Source organism: Mobula hypostoma, chromosome 3 (assembly GCF_963921235.1).
Source record: "Mobula hypostoma chromosome 3, sMobHyp1.1, whole genome shotgun sequence".
Taxonomy (NCBI): domain Eukaryota; kingdom Metazoa; phylum Chordata; class Chondrichthyes; order Myliobatiformes; family Myliobatidae; genus Mobula; species Mobula hypostoma.
Genome location: NC_086099.1, coordinates 197,271,538 through 197,287,465, shown reverse-complemented (window position 1 = coordinate 197,287,465; position 15,928 = coordinate 197,271,538). Strand labels below are relative to the sequence as shown.

General features: G+C 41.8%; 1 protein-coding gene across 1 annotated transcript; it reads right to left on the bottom strand.

Moving 5' to 3' along the window:
- Positions 1 to 722: 722 nt before the first annotated feature.
- gjd4 (gap junction protein delta 4) lies at positions 723 to 15,508 on the bottom strand. Its single transcript, XM_063042512.1, has 2 exons — positions 15,445 to 15,508; positions 723 to 1,957 (listed from the first exon to the last, which is right to left on the bottom strand). The coding sequence occupies exons 1-2, from the start codon at positions 15,506 to 15,508 to the stop codon at positions 723 to 725; spliced, it is 1,299 nt and encodes a 432-aa protein (XP_062898582.1).
- Positions 15,509 to 15,928: the final 420 nt, after the last annotated feature.

The following is a 15,928-nucleotide window of genomic DNA, read 5'->3' as shown; positions in this document are numbered from 1 at the left end:
TGCAGAAGAGTGCCCAAATGGTCAGCATGAACAAGTTGGGCCAAATGACCTGTTTTCACACTGTATGATTCAATGATTCATGTGATTTTGGAGCTTGAAATTAAAGCAGAAAATGCTGGAAACCTCAGCAGGTCAGGCAGCATCTGCAGAGAGAGAAAAGCATTTTTAGACATGCAGTTTTGTTTGATTTTTTTTGTGGGAGTTTACCATGGTTCCTACACTAGAACACCAAGTAAAATTTGGAGGCTACATCAATGACTATGCAGCATATCGGGATGTCCTGAGTCTGTGAAAGGTGCACTACAAAATCCTCCAGTTTTTCTGGAGTTTAATGCCAAAATTAGAAACAACCAAATTTATTTGTAAGACATCTGGGATTCAATACAGTTGTAAATTTTTGCTGGTGTTCAAAAGCACTTTAAGGTGATCTTTGTGTTCCATTGTATGAGAACAAGTCCAAGCAGGTAACCATCGAGCCGTTCAAAGGAGACTTCCAAAATGACACTCTACTGCTCTGGCCTGGTTCCACCAGCCATTACTATACATACAGCACCATCTGCTGCTTTCTTGGCATAATAACTCTTTAGATCAGTTTACACTCAACCAAGCCTAACTACTGTCACTGCACACCACTGCTTCCAAACATGCCTAACAATATCCCAAATGCTAGAAGCACTTCAGCAAAGGTTAATCGTTCTCGCTGAGGATTTTTGACTTCTCCTTTAAACCCATTCAGATTTCTTTCTCCTACCATCCTTATTGTCTGTAATCCGCATATGAACCAGCCTGTACTCCTCTATCAATTGGCTGTTGCTCGCTGGAGAGCCAGCAGACCTCTGCACTGTGTGCTGGCGTAATCTGGAGCCCTGCTGCTCTGGCAGCTCCCCTCCGTACCTCTTGAATGAATGAGCGGCGGCTCCTGGTATGCTCGCACACAGGGCTGGCTTCTCGGCATCGTTGTCAGCGGTTCTTCCTGCGGAGGCTGGAGATGGTGCGATCATGGTGAAGTGTGTGTTGTTGCTGTTGGTGTTGGAGAGGGCCACATTCTCCAGCAGTACCTCTGCCTGTTTAAAGTCCCCCTTCTCCTGCCCTGATTTGGCAGATGCCTCACTGGCAGCACTTGCACCACTCTCATGCCTTTCCCGCACGTGCACACCATACTCTTGGTGTACTTTGTGTTCAGGAAGTACATGGGTGTCAATTGGGATGTCATGATAGGGCTCTTCTTGATAAATGTTCGTCATCAGCAGCTTCCTCTCCTTGCTGTGTTTCCCGCCCTGCTTAGTGACGTAAATTAAATCTACAAAGTTCAGTAAAAATGAGAGCCCAGTAACTCCAAACATAAAGTTAGCCAGCAGAGTTTTCTCAGTAGGTCTGGATGGGTAGCATGTCACTATATTGGCACAAGGATAACTGGAGCAAACAAACTTATTTGGGACAAAAAATCCAAACAAGTAATATTGGCCGACTCCAAATCCTGCTTCCAATAAAGTTCTTAGAAGTAATTGAAGCACATATGCCTCACAAAAGTTATGAATTCTTTGCCCTATTCTGAGATCATCACTTACTACCTGGGGTTCACCACAGCCATCCTCCAAACCAGGACTCGTCTCATAGCCCCTGTGCATTAAAGAAGCTCGTCCCACTGGCAGCTTTCTGATCGATGAAGTCTCTGCCAGATTTTGAGGATGCCGGCAAGGATGTTTTGCATTTTGCAGGGGCAGCCTGTGAGTGACGTAAATAATGAAGATCACCAAAGGCAAACAGAGCACGACGGCCTGTACGAACCAAAATCTGCAGTGAGATATGGGGGAGAAGGCATCGTAGCACACATTGGAGCACCCTGGCTGCATGGAATCACATGTAAATTTTGTCTGCTCGTCCTGGTACAGAGGGTAGCCAATCCCAATGATTACAAGTAGGCGAAGCAACACGATCACTGTAATCCAGATCTTCCCTGAGAAAAAAAGCAGAGTACAAATATCACATTCTTATATGCAGAGCACTGTTAATATAGAGAGCATTTTATATTTAGAAATAAATATTTTAGGGAAGCAATCTTGACACTCGGCAATGAAAATAACTGCACTAGCCACAAATAAATTATAATCAATAATATTTCTACTTCATGAGATTCAAGAGATTTATTCCCTAGTTAAAAAAATTGGGGAAAAATCATGGGCCTAGAATGATCTAAAATGGCTACTCAATTCAGTTTCAATAAAATATTAGCATAAAGGAAAATCAGGGACTTGCGAGGAATCTACTTTTCCCTCCCTGTCTTCAATGCATACAATACGCAGAAGCCCCAACACTTTGCAGTGGTATTCTGTTCCAAACACCACACACCTAGAATATGATCCACAGCTCCGACCCCTGGAGCATGCTTCATATTAGTTAAAGGGGATATGCTTGTGCAGACATAGGGGTCTGGTGCTGGAAACATGTCTCAGGAAGATTCTATTAATATCCTAGCCCCCATTCATGGCCTACAATGGTCAACCTGACTCCTACTCCCCCACCCATTTCCTCAACTGCCCAGATACTCAGGCACATCCTCCATCTTCTTTGATCACACTGTTCCATACTTCCTGAGCCTTATCCTGGTCCTCCACTTGCATATCCCAAAACCCAATGCGTTGGCCTAAACCTCAAAGTGCAGTGCCCCAGTTGATGCCCCTACTCTGGGCAACCAATCCCCTAAACCAGTGCTTGGACCCAAAACTTACACTCACTTGCATTCCTTTGAACACTCTACGAAGGCAAGCAAATGGGGGAAACAGTTTTTCAGCATCTAGCCTGACGTTGAATGCATAATACCTGGGGTTTTACAGAACCACAGAACTTACAAGAATTGGGCTGAAAAGGAAAGTTGTTGGCCTGAATATTTAACACCTTTCCAGGACCATGTCATTTTTAGGCTAGGCTAGGCCATCATAATTGTCATTATGTGCCGCGTGGTATGGTGTAGGCAATCATAGTCTTTGAACATGATTGTTCCTGGCAAATTTTTCTACAGAACTGGTTTGCCATTGCCCATTTTGGGGCAGTGTCTTGACAAGACAGGTGACCCCAGCCATTATCAATACCCTTCAGAGATTGTCTGCCTGGCGTCCATGGTCACATAACCAGGAGTTGAGATGTACACCGGCTGCTCATACGACCATCCACCACCTGCTTCCATGGCTTCACAAGACCCTGATCAAGGTGCTAAGCAGGTGCTACACCTTGCCCAAGGGTGACCTGTGGGCTACTGGAGGGAAGGAGCGCCTTACTCCTCCTTTGGTAGAGACATTTTTCCACTCCACCACCCTGGTAATGGGGCCAATTAATAACCACTTTCAAAGTGCAATAGACAAAATGAAACGGGTTAGAAAAATGCTCTCTGTTATTGATTAGGAGCCACATGAAAACCAGGCATTGAGAATAAATGAAGTCTTGGAATATAACAAATTAGGACTGATAACCCAATACAAGGTTAAGCTGGGACTTAATTCCTCATGGAAGATTTCACAGATAATGAACCACTTATTGGAGCCACTGTTACTTTTATGGGCAACTTGTCACAAGAGTGGCAGATGGGAGTTCTATCCAGAAAAGTGTGAAGTAATACACTCTTGGAAGGTTGATTTTGAAGGCAGAGTACAGGGCAGGACTTCTAGCAGTATGGAGGGAGGGAAGGATCTTAGGATCCACATCCTTGAAATTTAGTAAGGTTGTTATGGTGTGTTGACCTTCATTAGTCGGGGGACTGAGTTCAAGGGTGGTGAGATCATGTTGCAGCTCCATAAATCTCTAGTAAGACCATATTTGGAACATTGTGTTCATTTCTGGACCCCTGAATATAGGATGGATGTGAAAGCTTTACAGAGGGTGCGGAGGAGATTGACCAGGATGCTGCCTGGATTAGACAGCATGTCCTGTGAGGGTAGGTTGAGTGCACTGGGATTTTCTCTTTGGAACAAAGGAGAATGAGAGGTGAATTGATAAACATATGTAGGATGATAAGAGGCAATTATAGCACAGAAATGGCCAATACAAAACAACGTATCTTAAGATTATTGGAGGGAAGTATGGGGGTTGTCAGAGAGTGGTATGTGTGTGAAACACACTGCCAGGGATAGTTGTAGAGGTGGAGACATTAGGGAAGTTCAAGAGACTCTCAGATAGCCACATGGATGAAGGAAAAATGTAAGGAAGTATTAGATTCACCTTGTGTAGGTTAGAAGGTTGGCTGAAGGCCCTGTACTGTAATGTATGTTCTATGTTCAGGGGCCTGCAACCAGAGTGAGGCCTGATTAATATATTGTAGCTTCACCTCCCACCTAGCAGGCAGGTAAATGTGGTCACAACTGGGTGCACATTAACACTCAGTGTTAGAAGGTGATTGTGATGAAGAGGGTGTGGAGAGGCTGGTGATCAATCTTTGCCAGAGCTGAAGATTTCATGGTTGGGACATATTTTAATACTCCATCCTTGTCCTTAAGGCATAAAAATTGATCCAGTTATCTTGTGGACCCAGCATCCCCTCCTCTATTTCATTGCCAAGTTTTTCATCACAAGGAAAGAGTTCATTTCCAGTCATATTGAAGAATCCTTATTTAAATATGTTAATATGTCCTACCATGACACAGGACCCCCAGATGTGCATCACACCAAAAATTAAATAGGTGTGCAGCAGGATGAGTGCTGAATATTTTGATTTTTAACCCAGATTCTCTTCTTCCCTCCCACATAAATTCATTCAAATCTTGTCCACAATATTAGAAATGTTGTCTAGGTCCAGATTTCTCTGATCAAGCAGACCAGTCAACCTGTTGGCTTCTGGAAGGGACATCTTGTCTGCTGACTTAATAAAGATTTTGTTGTTTGTGAAGCACAAAATAAAAGCCTGAAAGCAAGAAATAGCGTGAATATTTAAACAAACAGTATAAAATAGTATTCAGCTGCTAAGCATACACCTCCCGCCACCCCATCACCAACTCCCACTCCCACTTAATATTATAAATGTTGGACCAAGTTCTCCCGATATCTGGGAATGTTCTTGAAAATATACGCATTCTCAGAAATCCCCAATTTTGAAATTTTGTGAGAAATTAAGCAGGATTGCAAATTAGCTCTAAAGGTTTCTTCATCTAGCCAGTAATTCCTATCCCTACTCATCAATGAGAGATGCACACTCCTGAATAGATGTTGTTAACATGTGAATTTACGAAGTGGCTGCTGGTTTAGCCAAGGTTGACTTATCCTGTCTTTATCCTGTATTTACTGTCAAGGACTGTTTGGTACAAGTGAGGAATGGGAATCCTGATTAACTGCAATTACCAAACACAAATAAGGTCAAGTTGGTGTACATGACCATTCCTTCAGAAAAGTACAAAATCACATCTTACAGCAAATTGCTCAAATGTAAGAAGAGATAATACTGATGACAAAGTAAACTTAAGACAGTCTGTCATTTGGTTTCATTTTTTTTCTTGCTATCCATTTCTAAACTAGTTCTTCATGGATTAACAAAACTGAAATATTATAAGATTATAAAAATATAAAAGACCTTTTTATCAGATGAAAAAAAAACAGGAAGAAAATGTCAAAAACATGCAGCATGGCAGGCAGCATCTGTGAAAAGAGAAACAGGGTCAACAGTTTGGATTCTGAGACACTTTGTCAGATTTACGTTCTTTGCAATTATTAGTATTTCCATTCTGGAATCTCCAATTTTTCTCCTCTGTGAGCAATTGTCAGTTCAGTAACTTACCTGGCCCAGATTTGATGTAACTACAGATCTATTGTGATGGAGTCTTAATTAGATGTGGATAATAAATGCAGACGTCCCATGAATGAATTTAAAATGGATTCATTTTGCTTGCAGCCATTCCACTTTCCTCATTCACCATCCTTAGATTTGGTTCGGTTGCTAAGTCCTCGTGTATTATCTGGGATTTTGCTCATCAGGGAGATACAAGTATTTTTTTTAAAATTAGCTTTGCTTGTCACACGTTCATCAAAACATACAGTAAAACATGTTGCTTGTGTCAAATCAAATCAGTGATGTTTGTCCTGGGAAGCCTACAAGAGTTGCTGACACTTCCAGCACCAACATAACATGCCCACAGCTCACTAACCCCAACCGTACATCTTTAGAATGTGGAAAAAACTGGAGCATCTGGAGGAAACCCATGCATTCACAAGGACAGCATACAAATTCCTTACAGGCAGTGGAGGGAGTTGAACTGTGATAGCTGATTGCTGATTGATGTGTTAACCACCACACTGCCATGCCACCTTACATTTTGTTGTTTTCTCAGCTATTATCGTTGCTTATAGTTTCCTAATGTAAGCTATTTATATAAATTATGACTGACTTCTTCCCAGATGTGCACCTCAATTTTAGACAATGAATCACATTTCACAGGCTGAGCTATTGGCAGCTTTATTTCAAAAATACCATCAGGAATGCAAGTTTCTTTAATTATTTTAGTATCCTGACAACATATAGTATACAAGTTCAACGTAAATTTATTAGAGTGCATACCATATATGTATACTACCCTGAGATTAATTTTCTTGCAGGCATTCACAGTAAATACAAAGAAACGCAATGGAGTCAATTAAAACTATACACAAAAAATGCAGACAAAAAACTGATATGCAAAATACATCAAAACAGTAAATAAATAAATAGATAAACAGATAAATAAATAAATAAATAAATAGATAAATAAATAAGTGACAAATATCAAGGACATGAGTTGTAGAGTCTTTAAAAGTGAGTCCATAGGTTGTGGAATCAGTTTAGTGTTGGGGTGAGTGAAATTATCCCATCTGGTTCAAAGGTCTGATGATTGAGGGGTAACAACTGTTTCTGAACCTGGTGATATGGGATCTGAGGCTCCTGTACTTCCTTCCTGATGGCAGCAGCGAGAAGAGAGCACGGTCTGGATAGGGGTCGGGGAGGGTTTCCTTGATAATGGATGCTGCTTTCCTGTTACAGTACTCCTTGTACATATAATACAATAATAGTAGGAAGGGCTTTACCTGTGATAGACTGTGCTGAATCCAGAACTTAAGGGCACTGGTGTTCCCAAACCGGGCCATGATGCAAGCAGTCAATATACTCCCCACCACGCAGCTACAGAAGTTGGTCAAAGTTTTAGATGACATGCCAAATTTTTGTAAACTCCTAAGATAGTAGAGCTGCTGTCACGCCTTTGTAATGACACTTACTTGCTGGACCCAGGACAGACCGTCTGAAATGATAACGCAGAGGAGTTTAAATTTGCTGACCCTCTTCACCTGTGATCCCCTGATGAGAACTGGTTCATGGACCTTTGGTTTCCTCTTCCTGCAGTCAATAATCAGCTCTTTGATTTTGCTAACGTTGAGTGAGAGGTTGTTACTGTGGCACCATTCAGCCAGATTTTCAATTTCCCTCCTAAATGCTGATTCGACACCACCTTCGATTCAGCCAACAACACTGGTATCATCACCAAACTTAAATACCTAGCCTCAAGTATAAAGCGAGTAGAGCAAGGCGCTAAGCTCACAGCCTTGTCGTACACTTGTACTGACGCTGAGGAGATGTTGCCAATCCAATCTGGCTGGGGTTGGCAAGTGAGGAAATTGAGGATCCAGTTGCACAAAGGTGTATTGAAGCCTAGGTCTTGGAGCTTATTGACTAGTTTTGAGGGGATGACAGTGTTGAATGCAGAGCTGTAGTTAGTGAAGAGTATCTTCATAGTCCAGATGTTCCAGGGTTGAGTGAAGAGCCAATAAAATGGCATCTGACATTTCATTTAGACAACTGATCACATTTTTATATATGGATAATGAGGTTATGCATTCTCAGTTTGAGGTCGTCATTTATGAAATATACTTTTATTGAAAATGCAGCATCATCCAAAGAATTGGAAGAGGGGCACAGCATATGCCTCATGGCAAAGGGGACAATGGATAGAAAATAAATTCAATTTACTCAGAAAGCAGAGTCCAAAGAGGACAACCAGAAATGGCAAAACATTTGCCCAGTAATCGCAGGGTGTCACTCCATAAAAAAAGTATTAAGTAATCCATAAATTATGGACATAAATCAAGTATAATTCACAAACCAGTGTGCCTGATAGGGGAATTTCTCAACCATCTGTGTTCTGTCTGGCCATAATGTTGTCAAATTATGATACTGCAGTTAGTGTTGTTTTGTTGCTAATGTTTTTACTTACGGGTGACAGCATTAGTTTAAAAAAAGATCATTTATTACTCAAAGCTAGGAAAGCTTTAATTAGGATGATTAATGAAAACATGAGAGTTTGTAGAACGTTCTAATTTTAACTGGCTTGAACGCATGTTCCCTTTTTAATGCATGGAATATTACCAATTTTCTATCCCTCCCAGAGTCTTGTCTCTGTTCACTCACAGGGACTTTTTTAACACTGGGTTGAGGAGCATGATTTCATTGAGGTCTGGACTACATCTGAAATTAACAGCATTTGATCGAGGTTGGGAATTCAGGCAAGACATGGGCTTTTCTTATACAAAGTTAAACACTGCACACAGACACTGAATACAAAGGTGCATGAAAGTAACCTGGCAAAGAGTAGAAGAATGCATTGGAATAAGTGGAACACAAGAGGCAGAGAAAGAAGCCTAGAATCTCTTTCACAAATGCCCAGACATTACATCAAGTAAATTACATTGAGTGACTTATTAAACTGCAGAACTGTGGGTTGGTTATCAGTGAAACTGCAAAATGTTGAAGACTTCTTCAACTTTCACATCCATCTATCAAACCTTCCATCTTGATAAATCTATTGCACCACACCAATCAAGCTTTCACTATCAAATGCAGACATTCTCTGGTTACAGTAGACTGGGGAGTTTGGGTCGCTCAACAGATTTTGAGATCACCAAGAAACAGTCACTTTAATTCCCATTTTTGTTATTTTTAATGGCTTAAGTCAAGGGAAGTCAAAGACAGCATTAAAGCGAAAGAGAGGGCGTAAAATTTTGCAAAAATTAGTATGAAGCCAGAGAAATGCAAGCTTCTAAAAACAAGGAAGGCAAAAAAAGCAATGAGAAGAGAAAAGATGAAATATGAAGGTAAGCTAGCCAATATAAAAGAGAATATCAACAATTTTTTTAAATAGATAAAGAGAGGGAGTAGCAAGAGTAGATAACGAACTGCTCGAAAATCACATTGGAGAAGTAGCAAAGGGGAACAAAGGAATGCCAGATGATCTCAATAAGTATTTTGCATCGGTCTTCACAACTAGTATGCCAGAAATTCACAAGTATCAGGGAGCAGAAGTGAGTGTTGTTACTATTACTGAGGAGAAAGTGCTTGCGAAGCTGGAAGGTCTGAAGTAAGATAAATCACCTGGACCACACCCCAGAGTTCTGAAGGAGCTAGCTGAAGAGATTGTGGAGGCACTAATATTGATCTTTCAAGAAGCTATATTCTGGAATGGTAGTGGAGGAATGGAAAATTGCAGATGTCACTCAAATCTTCAAGAGTGTGAAGCAAAATACATGAAGCTACAGGTCAGTAGGCCAGACTCAAAACCATAAGATCCCAGATCCCTCTCGACCCCATATGATCCCAGATCCCACTCAACCCCATACACCCGCCTTTTTGCCATATCCTTTGATGCACTGACCAATCAGGAAAGAATCAACTTTTGCCTTAAATATACGCATGGACTTGATCTCCTCCGCAGTCTGTGGCAGAGCATTCCACAGATTTACTACTCTCAGGCTAAAAAAAGTTCCTCCTTACCTCTATTCTAAAGGGTTGCCCCTCAGTTCTGAGACTGTGCCCTCTAGTTCTGGATACCCCCACCACAGGAAACATCCTCTCCACATCCACCCTATCTAGTCCTTTCAACATTTGGTAGATTTCAATGAGATCCACGTGCATTCTTCTAAATTCCAGTGAGTACAAGCTGAAATCTGCCGAATGCTCCTCATATGTTAACCTCTTCATTCCTGGAATCATCCTTGTGAACCTCCTCTGGACTCTCTCCAATGACAACACATCCTATCTGAGATAACAGGCCCAAACCTGTTGACAATACTCTAAAGTGTGGCCTGACTAGTATCTTATAAAGGCTCAGCATTATCTCCTTGCTTTTATATTCTATTCCCCTTGAAATAAATTCCAACATTGCATTTGCCTTCTTTACCACAGACTCAACCTGTAAGTTAACCTTCTGGGAGTCTTACACAAGGATTCCTAATTCCCTTTGCACCGCTGATGTTTGAACCTTCTCCCCATTAAGATAATTGTCCGCACTATTGTTCCTTTTGCAAAAATGTATTATCATACATTTCCTAACACTGTATTCCACCTGCCACTTTCTTGCCCATTCTTCCAATTTATCTAAGTCCTGTTGCAATCACATTGCTTCCTCAGCACTACCTACACGTCTACCTATCTTCGTATCATTCACAAACTTTGCCACAAAGCCAACAATTCCATTATCTAAATCATTGATAAGCAATGTGAAAAGCATTGGTCCCAATACTGACCCCTGAGGAACACCACTAGTCACCGTGAGCCAACCAGAAAAAGGCTCCTTTATTCCCACTCGCGGCCTCCTGCCTGTCAGCCATTCTGCTATCCATACCAGTTTCTTTGCTGTAACGTCATAGGATTTTATCTTGTTAAGCCTCCTCACGTGTGGCACCTTATCAAACGCCTTCTGAAAATCCAAGTAAATGACATCCACTATCACTCCTTTGTCCACCCTTCTTGTGACTTCCTCAAAGTACTCTGACAGATTTGTCAGGCAAGATTTCCCTTTACAGAAGCCATGCTGACTTTGAATTATGTTATCATTATTCTCCATGTACCTGAAACCTCATCCTTAGTAATAGACTCATACACTTTCCCAACCACTGGCCCATAATTTCCTTTCTTTTGCCTTCCTCCCTTCGTAAGGAGTAGAGTGACATTTGCAACCTTCCAGTCCTGCAGGACCATGCCAGAATCAAACAATTCTTGAAAGATCATGACCAACACATCTGTTATCTCTTCCTCAATCTCTCTCAGGACTCCAGGATGTAGTCCATCTGGTCCAGGTGACTTATACACCTTAAGACCTTTGAGTTTGCCTAGCACATTTTCCTTTGTAATAGCAATGGCACTCACTCCTGCTCCCTGACACTCACAGTCATCTGGCAGACTGCTAGTGTCTTCCACAGTGAAGACTGAAGGAAAGTTCCCATTAAGTTTATCTGCTATTTCTTTGTCCCCTATTACTACCTCACCAGCATCATTTTACAGTGGTCCAATATCAACTTTCACCTCTCTTTTACTCTTTATATAACTGAAAGAAAACTTCTGTTATCCTACTTTATATTATTGGCTAGTTGCACTCGTAGTTCATCTTTTTCCTTCTTGTAGCTTTTTTAGTTGCCTTTTGTTGGATTTTAAAAGCTTCCCAATCATCCAACTTCTCACTCACTTTTGCCAACTTATATGCCTTTTCCTTGGCTTTCATACAGTCCCTAACTTCCTTTGTCAGCCATGTTGCCTACCCCTGCCATTTGAGAACTTCTTCCTCTGTGGGGCATATCTATCCTGTGCCTTGTGAATGATTCCCAGAAACTTCAGCCATCCCTGCTCTGCTGTCATCCCTGGCAGTATCCTCTTCCAATCCACCAGAGCAAACTCCTCTTTCATACCTCTGTAATTCCCTTTATCCCATTGTGATACAGATACATGTGAGTTATGCTTCTCCCTCTCAAATTGCAGTATGAATTCAATCATATCACGATCACTTCAGTGCTTAGCAAGAAGTCCATTATTATGGATGAGGATTCAGGGAACTTGGAGGCACATGGTAAAATAGGCCAAAGTCAACATATTTTCCTTAAGAGGAAATCTTGCCTGAAAAAAACAATTGGAATTTCTTGAGGAAATATCAGTTAGGATGGACAAGGGAGAGTCAATGGATGCTGTTAGCTTAGATTTTCAGCGGGTCTTTGACAAGGTGCCACTCATGAGGCTGCTAAACAAGATAAGAACTCATGGTATTACAGGAAAGATACTAGAATGGATAGAAGAACAGACAAAATTGCTGGAGGAACTCAGCAAATCAGACAGCATCTATGGAAATTCAATGTTTCAGGCTGAGGCCCTTCTTCAGGACTGGAAAAGAAGGAAAAAGACTCAAGTATAAAAGATGGGGGGAGGGGAAGAAGGACTGACTAGAAGATGATAGGTGAAGCCAGGTGGGTGGGGGAGGTAAAACGCTGGAGAAGAAGGAATCTGATAGGAGAGAAGAATGGACCATGAAACAAAGAGAACAAGGAGGTGACAAGCAGGTGAAGAAGTAAGAGGCCAGAATAGAAGACAAGGGAAGGGGAAAGGAAGTTTTTACTTGAAGGAGAGATCAATGTTTGTGGTATCAGTTTGAAAGCTACCCAGTTGGAATATGAGGTGTTGACCCTCATCCTGAGAGTGGCCTTATCATGGCAAATGAGGGGGCCATGGACTGACATGTTGGAATGGGAATGGGGATATGAATTAAAATGGTTGGCCACCAGGAAATTCCGCTCGGCAGATGGAGTGGAGGTGCTCGTCAAAGCAGTCCGCAGTTTACATCAGGTTTTACCATTGTAGAGGTGGCCGCATCAGGAGCACCAGATACAGTAGACAACCCCAACAGATTTACAGGTGAAGTGTTGCCTCTCCTGGAAGGACTGTTTGGTGGCCTGAATGGAGGTCAGGAAGGAGGTGAATGAGCAGGTGTAGCAATCCAGTTGCTTGCTGGGGTGTGTGCCAGGAGGGAGGGAGATTAGTGGTGAGGGATGAATGAACAAGGGAACCATGGATGGAATGATCTCTGCAGAAACTGTAGAGAGGAGATAAAGATGAGTTTAGAGGTAGGATCCCATTAAAGATGGTGATGGTTGCAGAGCATGATGTGTTGAATGCAGAAGCTATTGAGGTGGAAAGTGAGGTCAAGAGGGCAAGGGGTGGTAGGAAAATGGTGTGAGTTTCATACAAAATGCTGGAGGAACTCAGCAGGTCAGGTAGTATCTATAGAAATGAATAAACAGTCAAAGTTTCACGTCGAGACCCTTCTTCAGGATCGACTGAATGGCAGGAGGCAAAGAGTGGGAATAAAGGGGAACTTTTCTGGTTGGCTGCTGATTTTGCAAGGGTAAGTGTTTGGACTGGTTCATTTCATGTTACAGTATATGTGAATAATCTGGATGATGGAATTGATAGCCCTGTGGCTATGTTTGTGGACAATACAAAGGTAGGTGAAGGGGCAGGTAGTGCTGGGGAAACTGGGAGTCTGCAGAAGGACTTGAATAGATTAGGAGTATAGGCAAAGAATTGGCAGATGGAATACAATGTATAGAAGTGAGTAGTCAAGCACTTTGGTATAAGGAATAAAGGTGTAGACTATTTTCTAAATGGCACCAAACTGAGATCTCAAAAGTCCAAGGGGACCTGGGAGTGCTAGTGCAGGATTCTCTGAAGGTTAATTTGCAGGTTGAGTCAGTGGTAAGGAAGGCAAATGCAATGTATGCATTTATTTCAAGAGGAATAGAACATAAAATCAAGAATGTAATGCTGAGGCTTTATAAGGCATTGGTTAAATTCATTCAGAGTATTGTGAGGAGTTTTGGACCCCTTATATAAGAAAGGATGTGATGGAATTGGAGAGGGTCCAGAAGAGGTTCAAGAGTATGACTCTGGGAATGAAAGGGTTAACATACAGGAGCATTTAGTGGCTCTGAGCCTGTTTTCACTGGAGTTTAGAAGAATGAAGTTGGGGGGGGGGGTGATTCTCATTGAAACCTAACAAATATTGTGGAGATGTTTCCAGTAGCCGGGGAGTTTAGGACCATGGGGCACAACCACAGAGTTCGAGGACATCCTTTTAGAACAGAGATAAGGAGGAATTTCTTCAGCATGAGTGTGGTGAATTTGTGGAATTCATTGCCACAGACATCTGTGGAGGTCAAGTCATTTGGTATATTTAAAGCAGAGGTTGATAGATTCTTGATTAGTAAGGGTGTCAAAAGTCACAGGGAGAAGGCAGGAGAATAGGGTTGAGAGAGAAAATAAATCTGTCCTGTTTGAATGGTGGAGCAGACTCAATGGCCTAATTCTGCTCTTCCATCTCATGCTGTTATAGTCCAGGTTATATTTTAAATATAAAACTTTTCTCAACTAACAGTGTTTGGTGTTTCCCTTAGCTCCATTTACCAACAACATGCTTAAATCTGCATGTAATGGATTGAAATTGGGAAGACATTTGATCTCAACTTGACATAAAAAGGTTAAGCAACATTAATCTCCTTTGCACAATTATTTCTTGAGATTTACCAAAAGAGGAAACCAATAATCAAGCATTCAAATTGAGTGCTAAAAGAATTGGGAAGAGGAAAATAATAGATTATAAATATAAATTTGCAAGCAAAAAAACTTCATTAATTTTGACACTTCCTGAATATATGGTTTCTTATTTGATTAGCACATCATCATCATTATGCGCCATGTCTTATGACGACTAATCATAGTCCCATGACCATGATTGTTCTAGGTAAATTTTTCAACAGAACTGGTTTACCATTGCCTTCTTCTGGGCAGTGTCTTTATAAGACGGGTGACCCCAGCCATTATCAATACTCTTCAGAGATTGCCTGGCGTCAGTGGTTGCATAACCAGGACTTGTGATATGCACCAGCTGCTCGTACGACCACCCACCACCTGTTCTCATGGCTCCAAGTGATCCTGAGGGACGGGATGGGGCTACGCAGGTGCCCCACCTTGCCCAAAGGTGACCTGTAGGCTAGCGAAGAGAAGGAACGCCATACATTTCCTTTGCTAGAAATGAATCTCCACCTCGCCACTCGGATTTAGCACAATAGAATCAAAAAGACAAATCACCACATCAAAAATATATTACTTTGACAGACTTTCCTCTTTCCATCGATACTGTCTGACTTGCTCTGTGAGGTACTGTAGAAGTAGGAAAAATTTTACTAAAATGGTGCACTTCATAATAACAGCATCCGTGCTAACAGCCGTGAGGATGTGTTGGTCGCTAGATCCATTACTGAAGAAACTAAACAAAAATAATCGTTGCGACATTTTATCCGTACGGAGCGCTATAATTTTAAGAGCACGGATGGAGACTTCCCCGTCCATCGTGTCGGTATCGGCAAAAATACTGAACTTTCTCTCGCCTCCTGGGTCTCCACCACCACTCTTCAAGCACTTATCCAGCTCCCTTTTAAAGTTAATGAAACGTTCTGACAGCGTCACTCTCCAGAGGCAGTGAGTTCCATTCCCTCACTACTTTATGAATGAAAAAGAGTCGCATCAACGCCCGTCTGGTACCTTCCACAATTAAATCTGTTATGCAGTTAGATCCTAAAACGTATCTTTAATCCACCGGAAGAGTATCACCGTGTCTCACTCACCGACTACCGTGAGGTTGTAGTTGAAGGCGAGAGTCAGCAAGCCAAGATTGTCCAATCTTCCCATCGCCCACAGTTCACAGGTCACTCTCAGGAGAAATTCCAAGCAAAATGATCTCTCTGGTCAGGCTGAAAGAAAAAAGAAAAAAATGTCTTTGTTTTAGCCCTTTTATCGAATTTACGATGTTATTTTTTTTAAATCATGAAAACAGTTACGGGAGATTGTGCCTTCTGCAACTGTCTGCAAACCCAAGGCAAAACAGCTCCACTCTGTCACCTTCGCGGGCTCCCTCCCGTGTGACAACTGCACAGACAATAGAGCTTCCGCGTATCGCTCCCACTGAGGGCTATTCTTACCGACCAAAGGCATTCCTGCATCCTGACAGATCCTAGATATTTTGGTGCAGCCCATTTGGAGAAAATAATAGAATCCGCGGGATTAAATTGGATTACTAGAGTATTCCCTTTGACCGTCGTGTAAAACAGA